The 22,999-nt window shown below is 41.8% G+C and overlaps 1 protein-coding gene across 4 annotated transcripts in view; it reads right to left on the bottom strand.

Moving 5' to 3' along the window:
- IMPG2 (interphotoreceptor matrix proteoglycan 2) overlaps window positions 1-22,999 on the bottom strand; it is a 78,716-nt gene that overhangs the window by 6,078 nt on the left and 49,639 nt on the right. For all 4 annotated transcript variants that reach the window (XM_032629907.1, XM_032629910.1, XM_032629911.1 and 1 more), the window contains 5 exons: window positions 20,360-20,604; window positions 18,784-18,869; window positions 8,457-8,760; window positions 6,030-7,333; window positions 5,197-5,416 (listed from right to left, as the gene is read on the bottom strand). In XM_032629907.1, the coding sequence (XP_032485798.1) occupies window positions 5,197-5,416; window positions 6,030-7,333; window positions 8,457-8,760; window positions 18,784-18,869; window positions 20,360-20,604 (2,159 nt within the window). The remainder of the gene's footprint in view (window positions 1-5,196; window positions 5,417-6,029; window positions 7,334-8,456; window positions 8,761-18,783; window positions 18,870-20,359; window positions 20,605-22,999) is intronic.

Below are 22,999 nucleotides of genomic sequence, written 5' to 3'. Positions count from 1 at the left end.
GTGAAAATCCAATCCCCTTCCTGAATCACTGAAATACAACACCACCATCCACACCACAAAAAATTTCTGATTCATCCTTGATTGATGAGCTTTTGTCATATTTCTCTGAAACTCAGAGCCAAACCATAAAACCCAATGACCTGGGTGAGCCTCTACCTGTTTTACGTAGGAAGCATGTAGAAGCTTTAAAATCCATGTAATTGTAGATCTAAATTAAACAGTTTTCATGTACCGTTCATTTCCACCAACCTTATCCTTCTGTCATCCTCCTCCACGCTGCACATGATGCTACGTGCCCCACCCCCAGCCCAGCCCACCGAGAACATGGATGGAGAGACAGTGTCCAGAGAAGAACTGGTGGAAGCCTCAGGGATGCGTATAACCCAATAAGAGCAGCCTAAGAACACTGGAGATTAGCGAAAGCTAATGTCAGAAAAACAGATCAGCCCTGCACCTCCTCAGGCCATTCCCAACAGTATTTTAGCTTCAGTAATTTCATTTTTCATTGATGGGATGAGAGAAAGTGACATTTTAAAAAATTAATTAGGACACACAAACCAGTCAAAAATGATAAAAGACATTGACCATGGATGGGCCTTCCATCCTACCATGGTTCCACTGTATGTTCTTCACTGGTCAGTGACAATCTCTTAATTGCAAATGGTGACAAAGATACCACAAATAGAGGAAATAACTGTAAATGACCCATAAACTCATCTGTATGAAAAAGCATAAGAATTAGCCAGAAGACAAAGGGGAGGTTAAAAAACAAAGAGCATAGTCTCTCAGTTTCCAGATAAATTAATATTGCTCTCAGAGTCAATGATTTCCTTGCTACTGTGAAAATTAAAGACATTTTGCACGAATCTGTGGCCTTGGAGTTTGTAGGATCTCTGCGGCTGATCTTTCTTAGCCCTATGTAGGAATGGGGAGAGATGCTGGGTTGAATAGTATCCTCCCAAAATTCATGTCCACCCAGAACATCAGAATATGACTTTATTCGGATATAGGGTCTTTGTAAATATAATCAAGTTTAGATGAGGTCATACGGGATTAGGTTACTGCTAGTCCAATACCTAGTGTCCTTATAAGAAGAGGGAAATTTGGACACAGAGACACAGACACACAGTGAAGAAGGCCATATAAAGACAGAAGCAGAGATTGGAGTGATGCATCTATAAGCCAAGGAGTGTCAGGGATTGCTGGTGAACACCAGAAGCTAGGAAGAGGCAAGATAGGATTCTTTCCTAGAGCTTTCAGCGGGAACACGGCTCTGCCAACACGGTGATTTGGATTTCTAGCCTCCAGAACTATGAGAGAATAAATTTCTGTTGTTAGAAGCCACCCAGTTTGTGGTCCTTTGTTACAGCCGCCCTAGGAAACTAATACAGGAGACCAATAATAAGATGCTCATATAACAAGAAGAGCACACGAATGTGCTGACAGATGGCAGTTTCTACAAGGGAACTACACAGCAGGATTCGACTGTGTATTTCCTAAGTCTTCACATCCTTACCCTGGTATTCATTCTGTGACTTTTCAATCAGAAAATAATCTACTCCTGGCCTAGCAGTGAGGTACAGAAGTGTATATAGGGGGTGGGAAGGATGCTATTGCACAGTCCCCCTTTGTTGATGGAAATTCAAGAATTTCTAAGACACTACATGTTAAAACAAATTAAGCAAGAGACAAGTCAGTCTTATCTTTAGCCAACCTTCAGATAAAATAATAGTTTAATCTGAAGGCTTTTAACTAAAAATATACAAGAAATAGGAAAATTCTATTTAAAAATTCTAAAACTTTGTGACCATTCCATGGGTGTGGGTGAGTGTCTAGGGAAAGGAAAAACAGAATCCATAAGAGGAAAAAGATACATGTTGCTCCCTTTTGATCCCAGATCAAGGAGAGAGACCAAGACCAATATTTTAATCATGTGAGTAAAAGACTGGAGTTTTAAAGTTGATTTTTAGTCTTTTGTGCAGGTTAAAGGTGGAGGCCCAGAATAGATAGCTCTTTGTTTGGAAGAGTACTTTAATGACTTTATGGGAAAACAAAGGTAGACTTGGAGCTAATCTTGGGATGGGAGACAGGGATCTAAACTGTAGAATGAATTACACTCTGGTTTTCCAGGGACAGGCTAAGAGAAGGATTGATGGGTCCCGGAGAATGAGAGTAGAGGAAATGTGAAGAAGGTCTGGAAACACAGCCAGAGTGGCCAGAGTAACACGGTAGCTGACTTAGTCCTGGAGAACAAATTGTCCATTAAAAGACACCCTTGAGGGCTTCCCTGGTGGCGCAGTGGTTGGGAGTCCGCCTGCGGAAGCAGGGGACACAGGTTTGTGCCCCGGTCCGGGAGGATCCCGCGTGCCGCGGAGCGGCTGGTCCCGTGAGCCATGGCCGCTGGGCCTGCGCGTCCGGAGCCTGTGCTCCGCAACGGGAGAGGCCACAACAGTCAGAGGCCCGCGTACCGCAAAAAAAAAAAAAAGACACCCTTGAAAGGGTGGCTGAGAAATTTTTGGATATTTACACCTAACAGTCATCTCCTGTGCTACAATAAAAATTCCTCCATCACCCTCATATCATCAACAAATATCTGATGGAATCAACTGCCTTGTGTTAGAGGTACTTAGGGAAAGTAAAAACATGGGACCATGATCTGTGTTGGATTAACATAAAGAACAACCACAAGGGTCAAGACAAATGTGAGATTGGAAATTCAGCAGAAGGAAATCAGAGCTGGAGATGATTAAGAGACAGTTAAGTTCCCTGATAATTCCTAGAGATATTAGGGGTTGAGGACCATGGATGCAGGTTTTACACTACACACGGGAGAGACTAATGCAAATTCATTTGAATATTAAGGAACAAGGTGACCCTATAAACCTGGATGATTTGGCATAGAGCTGACATGTGAGTTACATACAAAACTGAGGTAAATGCACTTATTTATGTACTTCCCTTTAAAAAGAAGTGGGTAGGGCTTCCCTGGTGGCGCAGTGGTTGAGAGTCCGCCTGCCGATGCAGGGGACACGGGTTCGTGCCTCGGTCTGGGAAGATCCCATGTGCTGCGGAGCGGCTGGGCCTGTGAGCCAGGGCCGCTGGGCCTGCACGTCCGGAGCCTATGCTCCGCAACGGGAGAGGCCACAACAGTGAGAGGCCTGCGTACCACAAAAAAAAAAAAGAAGTGGGTAGGCTTTTGCAAAAGTTTTATAATCATCACTGCTTGCATTTGTATGGCTAGTCAAATGTTTTTATACATGCTATTTGTTTAATCCTTAGAATAGCCCCATGAAATACACAGGCCAGGTAACATTATCCCCATTTGCTGTATGAGGGAGTAAGGCTCAGAGATAAAACAGCTCATCTAGGATCACACAAATGATAAATGGCAGAGCAGAGGCAAGAAACCAGGCCTCCCAAATTATAATTAATTGCTTCCTCCACTACAACCACATGGCAAAGAATGTGCAAATGTCCTTAAAGAACTCAAGTGGCAAAAGATTTGGCTATAGGGGGATTAGCTAAATCATTTTCCTCACTTTCAGTGAAAACGGTCCTTCAAGGATTTCAAAGGAAAGAATGTTTCCTTCTTTCCCGGTTAAGAATAGGGCTGGCTTCCAAACCAGTCTGAGAGTGAAAAGCACTGGAGAAATACAAACCCAGACATTCCACCTTACTCCTACTCAAAACCACTGTCCTCCGGTATACAGAAGGTAAAAAAGAACAAAGGTTTGAGGATCCAGCAGTACCCTCTGCATCCAAGTCTTCCAAATAAAAACAATGGTTCATTTCACTCATTCACAGTATTTTTGAGTACATTCTACATGCAAGACACTGTGCGAGGTTTTGGCTACCAAGTGGTTAATAAAATAAAGTCTCAGTCCTTGTGGATAGTTCAACTGGGCAAAACAGCTATTTAGCAAGTATGTGCATAAGTTACCCATGATTACAATAGTTATAAACTCTACAGAGGGAAAAGAACCAACCTAGATTATGGGTGAATCAGTGAAAGTCCTGAGGAAGAGACATTTGAACTGAGGCATAAAGGGTAAGCAGAAGTCAGCCAAGAGGGGAAAGAGATTCAGGCAAAGAAGACAGTATGTGCAAAAGGCTTCAGGCTTCAAGTTAAGATAAGTTTTGGAAATCTAAGGAACCCAAAACGAGCTAGTTTGACTAGAACATAGTGAGAAAAGAAGTTAGTTCATTGGACGATACTGGGGAAGAAGATAGGGACCAGGCCTGTGGCTACTGAACCAGGCAGCCATTGAAAGTATTTCAAGCAGAAAAGTGAAATAATCTGATTATTTAGAAAGAGCACCCTGGCTACTGTCTGGAGAATGAATGGGAAGGTATGGGAGTGAGGGAAAAAGAGAGGTAGTGGAGAAACTGGTCCAAATGAGAGATGATGATGGCTTGGCCTAAAGGAGGGGAAATGAAGACAGAGAAAAACACATAGATTTGAGATATATTTAGAGTTCAGAATCAATGTCAGTTTGTGAGTGACTGAAAGTTAGGGGTGATGGAAACTGAGATATCAGAATGACTTTCCGGGTTTCTGGCTTCAGTAGCTGAGTGGATACAGCTTCCATTTATCAAGATAGTAAAGCTGAGAGAGGTAAATTTAGTTGGAAGGTACACAGATATGGAAAACAAGGGCTCAGTCTTAGCCTAAGGGCTTAGTCTAAGCTTGATATACATAGTATATATCCAAGTTGAGATAATCAAGTACATAGTTACATATTGATTCTGGAGCTCAGAAGATAAGTCTGATCTGCATATAGAAATGTGGAGAGTTACTGACATTTATATTAGGCTTACAATAATGGAAATTGATAAAACAACGTAGGAAAATAACATAGAAGGCAAGAAAGGCCAAAGCTATTGGGCTTGGCAGCATAGAGATGTAATAAGAACAGATCCATGGATAAGTAAAATAGAGAGCCAGATACAGCAGGTAGAAAAGGAAATGGGAGGTAAGCATGTAAAGACAAGTGTGGACAATCCTTTTGAAAAGAGAATGATATTGACATCCTTGGAAGAGATATTTTACTAATTATCAAGACGTGGAAAATTTGTCAGACATAGTACTCTTTTACCTATAAGTATTAAATTCATCTTGACTCAGTGTAGAAGAAAATACACAAGAATAATAACTAGGTTCAACTAAGAAACCACCATAGTGTTTAATATCATTACCTGATTCCACATCGAGGGAGTATTTATCAATAGCCAAGTTCATGGTTTGGTAAGCAGTGGTGCAAAAGTCTTCCAGAATCACGTATACAGTATTGGTGACATTAGGAGGGACAGACTTGGCGAACTTCATTCGGCTGTTCACCACAATACTGCCATTTCTGAAGTTCAGGATTTCTAAATTCTGGAACCCAGTGAGATTTGACTGGAGATAGGGAACCAGCTACAATACACAAAAATTGGTCAGTTTATTGACAAAGTTTTGCATTTTGTTCAATACATACTGAAAACAAAGATGAACCCCTCCACTTTTCCAAATTGTATTCTATTTACGTTATTTAAACTGTTCATCAACAAAAGTATGAATTGTGAATATTTGCGAGTCATGAGGTTTCAGTGTTATTTAGGAACCCCATGGAACTCACAGGCAGTTTTAGACATCAGAGAGTTTATTCTGTTTCACTAAAGGATCGTGACAGTGAAGGCATTACAGGTACCCACAAAGCACTGGTCTCACAATAAAATGTGAATATAAATCTTAAACTTGTATCAGTCCCAGAAATTATATAATACAATATCCAGTATCTAAGTTACAATATCCAAGAATACAATATCCAAGTGTGGCTCATACCATTTTGTGTTTTCCGTTTCTTGTAACCACCTGTCTCATTATTTTCCTATGAACCCTAGGCCATTACAGTATTTGTAGATGATAGGAAATGAAAATCCATAGCAGACCACACTTTCCTTGGCTCAGATCTTATGCTCCGGGGGGAAAGAGGGCTGGTTCATACACGATTATTCACTAATGCCTGTATTTCACTTCTTATGCTTACCAGTTCTAAGAATCTTTGCTCCAGGGCTTTATACTCCAAAGAGTTTTTATTAAACAGATCTTCTGAAAACATCATGTTCGTCACTCTGAGGCTGAAGAAAACCACCAAGGCTCCTGCGGCTTGGGTATGACTCAAGTCTTCACTTTTTGTTGGCTGAGCCACAATAGCCATCTCTGTGGAGTGAATACTTGTGGACATTTCCACATAACCACCAACCTTGCCATTTTCCTCTGGGATTAGCTCAGGATGATAGTAATCTGTGCCTATCTGGTCCAGTTCTAATGAAATATCCTGTACGCCCATAATGACTTCATCTTCCAGCAGGGTGGAACTTGTGGTTGAAGGCAATTTGGTAGACTGTGTCATGGAAGCTTTCAGCCAGAGCTTGTCAGTACTCTGTGGTGTACTTGCCAATGTGTCTCTGGACAGCTTCTCTAGGGAAGAAGTTCTTACCCAAACTACATCTGATTCTGGCAATATGGTCCACAAAGGTTGCACATCTGGCTTCACTACTGAAATCTTGCTGTCAAACCATTCACGGTTGGATGACTCTGTAGTTTGTTCCATATCCTCCTTTAGAAAGGGTTCTTCTTGAATTGGTTTATCAGTAGAAGCAGAGATTGCTGCAGATGTCAGTAGAGGAGGTGATTTGGTAACTGAATAATAGTCAATGTCAGGTACTTCTGATGTGTGCTTGGATAGAACTGGAGATGCAGACTGAGTTGTGGTCTCTGCAAAGATGGACACAGTAGGTCCACCAAGGGTCTCATCCTCTGCAAAGTCTCTGGATCTATCAAAATGCCCATATTTTGAATGCTCAGTACTTTGATCTATGGAATCTATTCTGTCATCTATATCTAGTTTCTCATCTATATCCTCAGTTGGCAAAAGTAAGTCCTCTGAATCCTCAGCTTCAAGCCATGACTTGGAAAATGGTTCAGTGCTCTTCTCTAATGAAGTCTTGCTCCGTGGCCAAGTAATCAGACCTACCTTTTGCCCAGACCCTGAACCTAAACCACTCTCAAATATGAACTCTTTCTCCATAGATGTGTCTGGCATCCAAGTGCTCACTTCTAATTGGCCTTTGACTTTGGAGGCCAAAGAGTCCATGCCAAAAGGTGTAGTTACTTCTTTAGCAAGAATATCGAATGTGACAGAGGAGACCGGATATGGTGAGGATGTCAAAGACACCCCCGAGTCTTCCATGGATGGTATTATTTCTTTTGGCATAGGACGACTAAATGGGCTTGAAGGCAGTGGATCAACAGAAAGAAAATCTTCTGACCCTTTAACTTTAGTTAATCCTAAAAATAGAGTTTACCATTAATTAATCTACATAGATGCCAAAATATATTCCCAGCCCTCCTAATAAAACCAGCTACCCATTTTTCCCCATTAGATTACGACAGACGGTTGCTGACTTTTACTTTGCCAAATCCAGCAAACAACAATAAGGTAAGATTATGTTTTTGTGATATGGTACAGTCACTCATGATTATAACCCCCTTAACTGAGGATAACAAGACATCAGGTACTGAAAAAATTCATCTTCAAACACGTGATTTCTTTTACTCCCTGAAAATAAAGAACTGCTGGTAGCCATACTGACAACAAAGAGTGAATCTAGTAAAAACTTAGGAAGAAAATTCCCTAGGAAAATTCCCAAGGAATTTCCATCTCCTTGTTATGTTTATTTTATTTATTTTATTTTTGGCCACGCCATGCAGCTTGTGGGATCTCAGTTCCTCGACCAGGGATTGAACCCGGGCCACAGCAGTGAAAGTGCTGAGTCATAACCACTAGACCACCAGGGAACTCCCCCTTGTTATGTTTATTATCCATCAGCCTTCAGGTTCACCCAATGTTCAAAATCCTAGACTCATTACTTATATCTTTGTTCATCTTCCTCTTTCACATATACTCCATCCCTGAGTCACATCCCACAACAGCTAAATCAGCTACTTGACTTTCATTTCTTAATCTCTGCTGTAGCTGCCCTAGTTCAGGTTTTCCCCTTCTCAAGCCTGATGCAAGCTAAAAATTTCTACTGGCCCCCAATTAATCCTATTAAAAGATACTGGAATAATCTTCTTTGAGGCTGTTTGTTTACCACTCAAATATTCAAGTAAGTAGAGTAGTTCTTAAATAGTAATATAATTAAATTATAAATTCTTTAACAGGACCTTCAAAATATCTATTAGGTGATCCCATCCCAGCCCACAAGTTCATTTCTAATTATTTACCTATTTGGACGCTCCCTTCCAACCAATTAAAGCCGATTGTTCCCCTTCTCACACAACTTTCCCAAGACATTTCCTCCTAACGAATGCTGCCATGCTTTTCTCCTAACACTAGTCTCTCACTCTCTTCAAAACCTTTGTCATCTGATACAATAAAGAAGTACAAAAAGTCATAAGAATTCCTTACCATCTTCTAATGAGTGAGACCCAGAAGTCCTTTCTTCAGAAGCCACAGGCAAGCCAGTCTGAAGCACTGCTGGGGTGACAGAATGAAGAGTCAAGCTGCTAACCTCTAAAACCTCTGGGGAAGAACTGAGGCTCACCTTCGAGGGAAAGGCTAATTTGGGTGCAGACACTAAATCACCCAAAGGGCTTTCTGACCAGAGTTCCCTGCCAGTGGCTGAAGGAGGACCAGAGCTGAAATCAAGTGGTGAAATACTGCTCATGGTGAATTCATCTGCTGAGGGCCATTCAGCTTGAGGGGTATTATCCTGGAGGGGCAAAAAGAGGCTAAATCATATCATAGATAAAAGAAACACATAAAAATAATTTCAAATACCATCTATCTATCCACATTCCTGGATTTTCTAGGGACAAAAAGGCAATGTAATATTGGGGGAGGGAAGGGGAGTATGGGCTCTAGAATCAAACAGATCCATAATTAAATCCTAATTCAACCACTTATTAGTTGGAAAATCTATAGAAAAATCATGTATCGCTTGAATCTCACCTGGAAAGTGGGAATAGATGAGATAATATATTTAAAAGATCCCAAACAAAGTGAGTTTGTGAGAGAAAATATTGTTTGCCTTGCTTTAGATGGTTCCTTTCCCTCTGTCTTATTAGCTTAAATACTTTAAATACATAGATGTTACTAATATCTGTAATTTGTTGTCAAAGACCTAAGCACATTGCCCACAGCAGAAAGAACAATCAGTAATTTTATTCATCATTCTGAAAAGTATTAAATTAAGGTCTCTTATTTTGATAAGAAATTGCAACACATCAAAATGTGGTCTCTTACCTTGAGCAAATAGGAACATCTGTGAATTGGTATCACACTTACAAAATACAATTTTCTCTTTCCAGTGACTTTTTACTAATGTAGTACTAATTGTATCTTAAAGTTTAGCTTCAGGAATAGAAAAGTAGACAGAAATACAACCACTGAACATACTAATTATTTAATCCTGTGAAGGTTAGTCCACGTAAAAAAGTTTAATGATGTTAATAGGTAAAACAGCCATAACACTGGATAGGAGTTTATATATTCCAATCTATGCTGAATAACAAAAAGTAAAAAGTGTCATATGCATAGAAGGAATTCACAAAATATTTCCTAGATAAAAACTGAAAAAGGAAAATAGAAAAGATCAATCATTCTCTACTCTAAATAGCATTAAAATCACATGCAAGGACTTCCCTGGTGGTGCAGTGGCTAAGAACCCACCTGCCAATGCAGGGGACACAGGTTTGAGCCCTGGTCCAGGAAGATCCCACATGCCACGGAGCAACGAAGCCCGTGGGCCACAACTACTGAGCCTGTGCTCTATACCCCGTGAGCCACAACTACTGAGCCCACATGCTGCAACTACTGAAGCCCACGCACCTAGAGCCTGTGCTCTGCAACAAGAGAAGCCACCGGGCTTCCCTGGTGGTGCAGTGGTTGAGAGTCCACCTGCCGATGCAGGGGACAGGGGTTCGTGCCCTGGTCTGGGAAGATCCCACATGCCGCGGAGCGGCTGGGCCCGTGAGCCAGGGCTGCTAAGCCTGCGCATCCGGAGCCTGTGCTCCGCAATGGGAGAGGCCACAACAGTGAGAGGCCCGCATACTGCAAAAAAAAAAAAAAAAAGAAGCCACTACAATGAGAGCCCACGCACCGCAATGAAGAGTAGTCCGCGTACAGCAACGAAGACCCAACGCAGCCAAAAAAAAAAAAAAGTAAATAAATTTTTTTTAAAAATCACATGTAAGCTTTTTAAAGACACCAATGCCCACACCCCACACCTCAGAGATTCTAACTTAACTGGTCTGAGGGCAGGACCTAGACATGGTACTTTTAAAAGCTCCTCAGTAGAGGATGCAGCTTGATCATGTGTTGGTTGTATTATTCCAGCCTGGGTTTCTAAAATACTTCTTTAGTTGTTAAATCATTATATTTCTCATCAACTGGAACCTTTAAGAAATTTTCCACAAGCATAAACCTGCCTGAAGGCTAGAATTCATGGAAGAGCTATAAACAAAATGAAGCCCATGAAAACTAAGAAACTCTGAATAGAATCCTCTCCCCACTCTTCCAGGAGATTCCTGCCAAGGGTAGTGAATTTTCACTGGCATATACTCTCAACCCTAATGTGATTTTTAAACAAAAGCACACAATTTTAAGGTGGCTACCTACACTTCAGTCCATGGCCAGGAACTAAACAACCTACTAGCCTACGGAGGGACTCAACCCAATGTCATGACCTAATTAGTCTTGTATGCTTTGCCTACACACTTCCCCTTGTCTCTCCATCAAGGGTCCATGTGAGGAAGCCTTAGACAGCACACTCTCCTAGTCACAAGGGAGGGAACATGAGGCAAGAAATCACTGAGTATGACCCAATTTATCCCCTCTTCTAGTGACAAATGCATAGTAGGCCACTGCATATATATGGAGATACTCTCAGTTTCATCTACTATTTCTAAACTAAAAGCACTAAGTCAAGTAACTAATTTTCTTTTGTGGAACTCAGTGACACCAACACTTCCTACCTTGTTCATGCTCTTTTAATTAGGTCCTATTTTAAGTGGGCCATCCTGCTGGCTATTTTCATCTGCCACCACCCTAGCTCCTTCTCTTCCCTGATAATTTCATCACCCTGCTCCCTTACCAGCTGTCTTCTGAGTTTACACTTTTAGAAGCAGAAGATCAAAGGACAGGAAGAGTGAGAGGTTTCGGTATTTCTTCCCAGTTCCCTCCAAGCCTCAATACTGCAGACGTAGCTGCGTCCTTCTACAATTGCAACTTCAGCTCTCACTGGGCTCTGGTAATTGCATTTCCTCCCCTTGCCCTACAATCCAATGGATGGGAATGGCTTCTCACTGTTATTAGTCTCAGCATACTTCAAGATCCTTTTTTCACTCCCTTAACCCCTTAACAGAACAGGTGGTTCTGTTACTATTGAAACCCTGGCCATGCCATGTTTTGTAGTGCAATGTATTTCTAAAATCCATAAAAGTTTGAATCACTTCTGTCAAAAGATGATTACATAATTTGTAATGAAATACAAATAGCCAGCAAAGGAAGAATGAGAATCAATTAAAATAACAACAACGTGAACCAAAAATGGTATCATTCTGCTAAATTTGATTAGAAATAAAGAATCTAGAAAGTTAAGAGGGAAGTGATGAAAAGTGGATGGCGCAATACTAGTGAATATTTTTGCCAGTGTGACTTTGGTCAAAAAATGGAATAGAGGAAGACACATCTGAGCATTAGACTGGAGTCTGTGACCAGAGTCTGATGAAATGAAAAATATAGAGAAAGTAGAGAAAGGCAAGATATATGTCAAAGAAAGAGGAAGACCATCCTCAAAAGACTGGATGTAACTGCAAAAGGTTAAAAAATAATAATAATAAAAGAACCATTTCAGGATAAGAAATTACCTCTTGGGAATTCTCTCGTCAGAAGTGAACATGAGGATATCAAGACTTGATTCATGAGTAAGGCCAAAAAGATGATCTAATCAGGGGAAAGACTTCTGGCATTTTTCTAGTAAATTTTAATATTTTAAGAGTACATCATCACAAGGAATGAACTTAACCTTATATAACTCTATGTAGTGAAGGCAGCTTGCAATCACTGACCTGCGTACACAGTGCTCCTATATAACCCAGCACCAAGCAGACACACAAAGTTGCCTTACGTTTCTGACTAGAGGGTCTAAAACTTTCTGGGTCCTCAAGAATGGGCCAGAGTGATGGCAGCTGAGTAAGACATCCCCCACTCGTATTCCCCCTTCAACAGTAACAATTTGGCATCCTCCATGGACAAAAGTGCCTTTGTGGGAGCTGTGGGATCCAGCATCATACACCAAGGGACCCAGAAGGAGTCTAGCCCACCCATGCACAGGGTAAGAAGCATACAGACCTCAGTCCTGGCTGTGGACCCTGAGGTGGCCCGTGAACTGGCTCCAGCCCCTCTTGGACGCAGTCTGGGAGCCCCTGGAGAACAATGACTTAGACAGTCACCCATGAATGACAGAGCCTTTGTGGAAGTCCAGGAGTCCAACAGAGAAGCTCCAAACACACCACTTGAGCAAAAAAGTCCAACTTTAGACACATTGGCGAGTGTAAGAGGAACAGTTTCCCTTTACCCACCTCATCCCTCCCCCAAGGCAGCACAGCTCAGGGCCAAGAGAAACCCTCTCTGTACATGATTTCTGCACAGCGGAAAGTGAGAACATGTGAGTGAGTCTCTGGCCTCCCCAGCTGTGCAGGACCTTGCTAAAGAGGTCTGTTTCTCTCTCACTCTATCCAGAGAACTGAGTTGTAAGCTGCACGACCAGGGGATGGGAAGTGGCTGAAAGAACAGCGGCCAGGACTCTGAACATATCACAGGGATGCAGATCCTACTAACTACATGACTGACTCCACCAGGAGGCCTGACCACAAGCTGCCAAGACACCTTGCCCATGGATCCCCCTCAACTGGCCCATGGGCACCTCACCCCCACAGGCACCTCCTCCACCCCACGGCCAGCTCCTCGTGTGCACTCCCCATGGCAGGGAGAGCGAACTTTGGCAGACAGCTAGCGAGCAGGCCCAAAAATCCAGCCTGAATCTATCTATAGGCCAAGGAGAGACGACAAAGTTAAGCTTTTGCACTTCCTTTAGGAAAGCTGTCAGTACTTAGCCTGGTGCACTGCAGGATCAAGAGAAGGCATACAGGGCTTCCCTGGTGGTGCAGTGGTTGAGAGTCCGCCTGCTGATGCAGGGGACACGGGTTCCTGCCCCCGTCCGTGAAGATCCCATATGCCGTGGAGCGGCTGGGCCTGTGAGCCATGGCCGCTGAGCCTGCGCTCTGCAATGGGAGAGGCCACAACAGTGAGAGGCCCACATACCGCAAAAAAAAAAAAAAAAAAAAAAAAGCATACAAGCTTAAGAATTCTGCCACAACAGGCAGCAAGAAGTGTGGAGAAGGTGTATCCATAGGAGGTCTGAGAAAAACAGAAAGAGAATATCCAAATGGCCAATAGCTACATGAAAAGATATTCAACATCACTATCATCAGGGAAATGCAAATCAAAACCACAGTGAAATATCACCTCACACCAGTTAGAATGGCTATTGTCAAAAAGACAAAAGTGCTGGCAATGGTGTGTGGAAAAAAACTTTTTCCTCATAAAATTAAAAATAGAACTACCATGTGATCCAGCAATACCCACTTCTGGGTATATGGCTAAAGGAAATTAAATCAGTGTGTCAAAGAGATATCTATAGTATTCCCATGTTCACTGCAGCATTAGTCACAATAGTTAAGATATGGAAACAACCTAAGTATCCATTGACAGATGAATGGATAAAGAAGATGTGTTACATATATACAATGGAATATTATTCAGCCATGAAAGAGAAAGAAATCCTGCCATTTGTGACAACATGGATGGACCTTGAGGGCATTATGCTAAGTGAAATAAGTCAGAAGAATACTGTATGATATCACTTATATGTAGAATCTGAGAAAGCCAAACTCATAAAAACAACTGTAGAATGGTGTTTTCCAGAGGCTGGGGATGGGGAGATGGAGAGATGTCAGTTAAAAAGTACAAACTTGCAGTTATAAGCTGAATGAGTTCTGGGTAGCTAATGTACAATGTGGTGGCTATAGTTAACAGTACTGTGTTATAAACTTGAAATTTGTCTAAAGAGTAAATCTTAAATGTTCTTACTACCAAAAAAAAAAAAAAAAAGGTAATTATGTGAAGTTACGGAGGTGTTAACTAACTCTATTGTGATAAGTACTTCACAATATATGTGTATCAAATCATCATATTACACACGTTAAATTTATACAGTGTTGGATGTCAATTATATCTCAATAAAGCTAGGGGGAATAAAATGAATTGACCAGATGGAGAGAGCAACAGCTCAATTCCAGATAAATGAAAAGACAACCAACTGAAGTCCAGAATGTACAAGTAAAACAAACAGAAGCTTTTGCTTTGCCAAAGGCTCAATGCTTTATAAGGCCATCCTTTGGTTTATAAAAATCTTATGTTAGGAAGTGGGGCTGAGCATGCACATATGTTTGAATGTAACAAAACTATCAAATTTTATAACTAGAAAGACTCTTAAGAATCATTTAGTCCAAACTTGCCTATTAAAAATAAGGAACTGAGGTTCATAGAAGTGAAATGTCCACAGTCACAAAAAATAGAGAAAAAAAAGTCAGAACCAGATTCTGAGTTTCTAGAGTTTGGTCCCCGTGCTTCACTCACTATACCAGACTGTTCATTGAGGAATACATACAGAGGGCAAAAGGATTTCCAGAGGAGAAACCGGAGCTAGCAGACTTGGCAGTCTATTCTCATTCAGGTTAGCATATATGCACAAATCTAAAAGACCCAGGTGAACACAAAGGAGAGAAAGGAGGAAAAACCATTTTCTAATATTTAAACATCTATGTTGAAAATGGAGGCTGTTTGTATATGAGGAAAAGTTTCTTTCTTTCTCATTTTTTTCTATTATCTAAAACTATATATGTATTCAGTGAAAAGTAAGAAGGCCATTTACTCAATACTAAGTTCTGTCCCTCAAAAATGTTGGTACGATGATGAGAGTCATACCATACCAGGGAATTCACTTGTTTTCCTCTGAATTACCTAAAACCACTTATAGAGATATGTTAAAGCCACCTGTGCTTCCAGCTGAGTAAGGCATATTTACATCCTTGTAAATTCTAAGTGTGCATTTTTTTGAAATTCTAACAGAGAAGGCGAAGCTCTTCGACCTATACTTAAGAAACTGAGTTTTATCAGACAGAGCCTATGATCTGACACACATTAGGAAAGCAGCTGAATCCTCAATGAAAAAGAAATGCTCAAGTAATATATATGATTTCGATATACCTATAAATTCCTTTTCAGTTCATAAAAGTTAAAACAATACACAATATCTTTAATAAAAATTAAGCCACAAGTAAACAACGTAAAATGTGAAAGTAAACAACTTGACTTTTTTTTTTTTTTGCGGTACGCGGGCCTCTCACTGCTGTGGCCTCTCCCGTTGCGGAGCACAGGCTCTGGACGCGCAGGCTCAGTGGCCATGGCTCACGGGCCCAGCCGCTCCACGGCATATGGGATCTTCCCAGACCGGGGCACGAACCCACGTCCCCTGCATCAGCAGGCGGACTCTCAACCACTGCGCCACCAGGGAAGCCCACAACTTGACTTTTTAAATAAAGAAGGAAGACCATCTATTCCAAACAAGTACCCAGTAAAAAAAAAAGGGCAGGGCAATGAAGCTCTCTCATATATTTTGAAAGATGAACACATACATGCCAGGAATAGCACTTTATTTATTTTTATATGAATAGATGTTCCCATAGTAACAAATTCAACTCATGAATTCTTCTTTCAGTTCAATGTAGTATATTAACAGGTTCAATATTATATTGGCCAGTTTCACTTCTGCTAAGGCCAATTGAAAAGTTTGCTAAGTGCTATAGGAAGCATACTGTGCAACAAGTGATTTTCCAAACCAGGAGGCCAAAAGGTGTCAAATTCAATATCCCAACATTCTTAAGTCTAAAATAATTTCTAAAAATAAAATCGGATAAAAAAAATCTCATTTCTATTAAAGAATAGAGAGAGAGGAGTGGGAGAAGGGGGAGAAGGGAGAGAAGGGGGAGGAGGGGGAGGAAAAGGAGGAGGGGGAGAAGGGGGAGGAGGGAACGGGGAGGAGGAGGGGAGGAGGGGGAGGAGGAGAAGCAATAATCAGATACCTCTAATTAATCATTCTTTTCTTTCATGTTTTTTAATCACCCATTAACATTGCAATGTCTCCTCAAATTGAAAAACTAAGGAGTTGGCTTAAATGCAAATAGAACCACAGAAGAGGCAACATAAATGAACAAATGAGTCCAGGTAGTCAGTGTTTGCCAATAATTAAAGGGGTAGCTTCTTTCAGCCAAGCTCTAGCCACTTTCTGCAACGGGAAATGTAAACCTAATGATATCAGATCTTCCGGTTTTCAAAAGAAGTTGGAAATCTGCATTTTTATGCAAAAATCTCCTTACTTTTAAATATTGGCTTTTTAAAAAATTTGGGGGCTTCCCTGGTGGCACAGTGGTTAAGAATCTGCCTGCCAATGCAGGGGACACGGGTTCGGGCCCTGGTCCGGGAAGATCCCACATGCCGCGGAGCAACTAAGCCCGTGCGCCACAACTACTGAGCCTGTGCTTTAGAGCCCATGCGCCGCAACTACTGAAGCCCATGAGCTACAACTACTGAGCCCATGAGCCACAACTACTGAAGCCCACGTGCCTAGAGCCCGTGCTCCGCAACAAGAGAAGCCACCTCAATGAGAAGCCCACGCACTGCCACAAAGAGTAGCCCCCGCTCACCGCAACTAGAGAAAGGCTTTGCGCAGCAATGAAGACCCAACGCAGCCAAAAATAAATAAATAAATTTATAAAAATTAAAAAAAAAATTGGCCCCAAAGCACATGCCTATAGCTGGATCCAGTCAGCTGGTCTCCAGTTTGCAACCCCTGACTTATGCAGAAATTTCTGTCTTTACATCGTTCTAAGATATCATCACAGATCTGTGGTTACGGAAGCCCTGAGTAGAATGGGATCAGAAGGAGCGGAATGTGCCATGTTTGCAGTGGATCATCCACTCCCTGCCACCGCACCTTGGATGAAATCCTATGACAGCACTACTTTATTTGTGTAGAAGTCTGTCTACAACCACCAGACTGGAAACTTCTTGTAGGCAAGGCCACACCTTATTCATCTTAGTTTCCCCAGCACTTGGCACATGAAAAGCACAAAATAAATATACTCAAATTAATAAGTGAATGAATAAACAAACACCAAATGAATGTAATCTCTGATGTCAATCCCCCTCTAACCTTTTTTCTCCAACATGGAACTTGGTGAAAAAGAGTATTTCCAGTGACTCCACATTTCAAAACTGAGTTGCTCTATACCTGAGCAGAAGTAATGGCTGTATATATTGGTTAAGCCAATTTGGGGCAGACTTTCTAAATTTCAATTGCTGGATTAAAGCCAGGAAACAAGTATCTGAAATTAATTAACATTAATTTCTTCTTTGCCATATAAGACAGAAAAGAAGTCTCAAGAGGGTAGAAGGAACAGGGAATGAAGAAGAAGGGAGTCTCCATTCTGTGACTATGTGATAATAAAAGATCGTGTAGTCGTGTTGTAAACAGCTTAGTCTCTACAGGTGTTCTGGTTGTTGTTTTACCTGCACTTGAGGAAGCCATTTCTTTTCTACTGGATGCCTCCCCGTAGGTGACATGGCAAGTGGAGATTTGAAGGGGGCAGAAGAGTGTCCAGGGGAGTTAAGTGGTAAGAACAAAAAGGAAAGTTCATTCCATGCCGTTTCTGTGCAAATGGGAATGCTTTCTGCCCAGGTTAAAAGGAGGCCTGATTGGAAGGTGGGGGTGGGATGGATTGGGGTTGACATATATACACTACTATGTATAAAATAGATAACTAATGAGAACAGACTGTAAAGCACAGGAAACTCTACTCATTGCTCTGTGGTGACCTAAATGGGAAGGAAATCCAAGGAAGAGAGGATATACGTATACATGTGGCTGATTCACTTTGCTGTACAGCAGAAACTAACACAACATTGTAAAGCAACTATATGCCAATTAAAAAAAAAAAAGAAATTCTACAACTTCAAAGTGCAATTTAAAAAACACACATGTAAGGATAAATAACATTAGAAATAAATGGACTTAAATATGAAAAAAAAAATGCAGGCCTGGTATACCATCCCTGTCAACTAGCCAATATTTCTACTCTGCCTTCTCTCCTTTCCATACACACACTGTTCAATATGCTTTGGAGTCTAAACTTTTTCTTCAATACAATCCTTGGAACAAAAATGTATACTCTGTATCTATGTACACCAAATTTATAATCTTGGCTATAAAAACTATTTCTGGGTAACTTTTATAGAACAACTCAGTGGGCACTTATAGCTTAATTATCACCAAGCAAGTATGAACCATAAATAAGCTTTCTACCATGTGTGGACTTTGGCAATGCCAAATGTGTGGACTTCATTTAACCACTGTGGAAGGCTTAAATTATCTGAACCAATACTTGGGTCCCATGAGCTGACAACTATGAATAATGTCCCAAGGATGATATAAGAGAATATGTGTAATAGGAACAGCTTGGGAAAGTCATGATACCAAAGTAAGCAGGTAAGTGTACAAAGAAGAAAAGCTTGAGGGCCTGGTTCTAGGAGTAAAACACAGAAACATACTTACCAGAATAGATGGTAAGGTTTCCTGAAGACTTGAACTTTGGGTGTTCCAAACTTGGTCTTCACTTTGGGGAAGTAAAACTCCTCTCACTAAAGAAAGAGTAACATTAAAGAACATTTTTAGTTGAGACACAATTGTACTTGAGGTTCAGGGACAACTAAAAACCAAGTTTTTCCTTTTCATAGCTTACATTTGGGTAGAACAGATGGGGAGTCGCTTAGAAAATGCTTGATACTTTATTCAAATATTGTACTTATATTAGCACAACCTGTCTAAATTATAAGACTCCAACATAAAATAAATATTCTCCCCATCATTACATTTAGGACACTCCTATATTATTTTCTTTCCTTTCTCAAGCAATTTTTTACTCTTTTCAAGATTCCTATGAAGTAGTTGCTTTAAAACTGATTTTTTTCATTTTAATAACAAAGTTGAACTGAAATTCCAACTCATTTAGTTGATGCTAAAAATGGAGAAAATTATGCAAAACTATTTCCTTTTTGGCAGAAAGTGCCTTTGAAAAAAGGGGTAAGACACCAGAGAGTTTATCACTATACCAATACTAAGCCATAAAGTTAACAGAGTAGATTGTATAATTTAATTCAATAAGATTTACTGAATCCTTGCTAGTTACCATGGACTTTGATGAGATTGAGGCTATAAATATTAATAAAGTCAAGTTTCTTTTGTGGAACTGTTCCCTATGTCACAGATAAATACATATTATAAAACAATATGAAGGACATTTATATAATGTATGTGAACACAGACAAAAAAGAAAATGATTTTGCCTGGAGGAGAGAAGGAATCAATAAAAGCTAAAAAGAAAGGATTGTCAGAAAGGTGATCTGGTGCATACACAAAAACAGAAGCAGAATCTCTCTTAATTCACCTGTTCACTGACATAAAGGGATCAAACAGAAGTCAAAGACCCTATTTTTGGAAAATGTAAGTATTTTCCAAAATTCTTTCTCAACTGTGTATTCAGTTATCTTGTCTTCTATGGAAAACGAGTAGCATGAGATCAAAGATGAACATATCTTTTAAGATGATTGAGTCACCTAGAAAGCTGCAGCCATTCAGAACTCTGAAGCTGGCAAAACAAACAGAAATGGATTTTAGGAATAAAATTCTGAGCAGTTGAAATGTACATCTACTGAAAGGTCAAAGCACCTGAATTAGTTTGTACTGGATATCCTAAAGCTTTTGTTAAACTTGCTTGGAAATTCTGAGAGAACTGTTGACCTCTTTTTTAGGACACCTTCTAGGAAGTAGCTCCACCCCAGGCTCCACATAAAAGGAAGACCTCACTATGTTGTTTATGGATTTAGTTTCCTAAACAACCTCATTTTGCCTATGGCATATCTTAATCCTCATGCCATTCTTCCACCAGAAACCCCTGATTGATCTACCCAAATTATCTGCATGGCTAAAGCGCCATTCATATCAGGATGGCTTCTGTCTCATGCAGTCTAGAGAGTGCCAGAACCATATATATTTTTGGAAATTAGTTTTCCCAGAATATATTGGAAAAGAAACTAAAACTGTACAAGGACTTAATGGTTATCCAACTTACCATCAATAAGCTGAAGGGAGTCAGGATCCAGATTCAAAGAGGAGGTCCCCAGCAAAACATTCTGGTGCAGTGTCTCAGCAATATAATCTCTGAAGTTACTAATTGTATAAACAGCAGTAGGCTTATCATCCAATTCCACAAGACCATGGTTCTCCACCTTGTTGGAGTGAAGGCTAATTAGGTCCCAGGTGGTATTGCTGATGGCATCACCATTGAAGGTAACTGCATAGTGAACATCTATGCCACTATGGATGAAAAGAGAAACAGATTAGGTCCCACCAAGGAAACACAAAGAAAGGAGCTTTGAACCCACCAAGAACAAACATTAGACCTAGAGGGAGAGTCTCAAAAAGCATGGATTCCATCACCATTCTCTGAAGACTCTGGGCAACCTTTAGCCATCCCCTTCTTCCCAGAGAACAGAGGGTTATAGATCTAAGAACGTGGAAAGGGGTCTAAGGAGGCTGCAGAGTCAACCCTGCACAATACCTGAGCATATTCTTCCCCCATGTTCTCACCCCTTCAAAGCCAACTGCTCCTTTTCCCTATCAGCCTGCTTCCTTCTTTCCCTGTTAGCCTTTTTCCTACCTGATTTAAAAGAACAAAACAAAACAAAACCCTCTAACTCTACTCAACAATGGGAAATCCTCTCATATCTCTTTATTACTGTTGCTGGATGAATTATGTACTCCACAATGGGGAGTGAAGCAATGAAGAAGCTTAATTACTATAAACTAAAACATAGTTGCCTATTGTGAAAGGAAAATATGAAATATTTGGAGATAAAGCAAATTGATGATGTTTTTTAAAATATCATGCTAGAATATTTTCTAATAAGACAGTTATCTAAGTCTCTCAGGAGACATACTTTTGTTTTATAGCACAGACAATTTACAGTCCTATAAAGTTTAATAGTGAATTGTAGGGGCGGTCGGAAGATGGCGGAAGAGTAAGACGCGGAGATCGCCTTCCTCCCCACGGATACACCAGAAATACATCCACACGTGGAACAACTCCTACAGAACTCCTACTGAAGGCTGGCAGAAGACCTCAGACCTCCCAAAAGGCAAGAAACTCCCCACGTAACTGGGTAGGGCAAAAGAAAAAACAGAGACAAAAGAATAAGGACGGCACCTGCACCAGTGGGAGGGAGCTGTGAAGGAGGAAAAGTTTCCACACACTAGGAAGCCCCTCCGCGGGCGGAGACTGCGGGAGGCGGAGGGGGAAGTTTCGGGACCGCGGAGTAGTGCACAGCGACGGGTGCGGAGGGCAAAGCGGGGAGATTCCTGCACAGACGATCGGTGCCGACCGGCACTCACCAACCCGAGAGGCTTGCTGCTCACCCACAGGGGCGGGCGGGGCTGCGAGCTGAGGCTCGGGTTTTGGTTTTGGACGGAGCTCAGGGAGAGGACTGGGGTTGGCGGCTTGAACATAGCCTGAAGGGGTTAGTGCACCACGACTAGCCGGGAGGGAGTTCCGGGAAAAGCCTGCACCGGCCGAAGAGGCAAGAGACTTTTTCTTCCCTCTTTGTTTCCTGGTGCGCGAGGAGAGGGGTTTAAGAGCGCTGCTTAAAGGAACTCCAGAGACGGGCGCGAGCCGCGGCTAAAAGCGCGAACCCCAGAGACGGGCGCGAGCCACGGCTAAAAGCGCGAACCCCAGAGACGGGCGCGAGCCGCGGCTGAGGGCGCGAGCCCCCGAGACGGGCGCGAGCCGCGGCTGAAAGCGCAAACCCCAGAGACGGGCGCGAGCCGCGGCTAAAACCGCGGACCCCAGAGACGGGCGGGAGACGCTAAGGCTGCTGCTGCCGCCACCAAGGGGCCTGTGTGCGAGCACAGGTCACTCTCCACACCCCTCTTCCGCGGAGCCTGTGCAGCCCGCCACTGCCAGGTTCCCGGGATCCAGGGACAACTTCCCCGGGATAACGCACGGCGGGCCTCAGGCTGGTGCAACGTCACGCCGGCCTCTGCCGCAACGTCACGCTGCCTCTGCCGCCGCAGGCCCGCCCCGCACGCAGTGCCCCTCCTTCCCCCATCCCCCAACCCCCGGCCAGAGTGAGCCGGAGGCCCCGAATCAGCGGCTCCTTTAATCCCGTCCTGTCTGAGCGAAAAAACAGACGCCCTCCAGCGACCTACACGCAGAGGCAGGGCCAAATCCAAAGCTGAGCTCCTGTGAGCTGTGAAAACAAAGAAGAGAAAGGGAAATCTCTCCCAGCAGCCACAGAAGTAGCGGATTAAAGCTCCACAATCAACTTGATATACCCTGCATCTGTGGAATACCTGAATAGACAAGGAATGATCCCAAATTGAAGAGGTGGAATTTAGGAGCGAGATCTATGATTTTTTTCCCTTTTCCTCTTTTTGTGAATGTGTACGTGTATGCTTCTGTGTGAGATCTTGTCTGTATACTCTAGCTTCCACCATTTGTCCTAGGGCTCTATCCGTCCATGACTTTTTTTTAAAAAATTCTTTTTCTTAATAATTAAGTTTAATTGTAATAACTTTATTATACTTTACCTTCGTTCTTTCTTTCTTTCCTTCCTTCCTTCCCTCCTTTAGACAACGAATCACCCCAAATTGAGGAGGTGGTCTCAGGGAGCAGGATTTATGATTTTTCCCCCTTTACCTCTTTTTGTGAAGGTGT

This window comes from Phocoena sinus, chromosome 4, assembly GCF_008692025.1.
Source record: "Phocoena sinus isolate mPhoSin1 chromosome 4, mPhoSin1.pri, whole genome shotgun sequence".
NCBI lineage: Eukaryota > Metazoa > Chordata > Mammalia > Artiodactyla > Phocoenidae > Phocoena > Phocoena sinus.
Note: the sequence above shows the minus strand (reverse complement) of the source record. Positions and strands in the feature narration are given on the sequence as shown.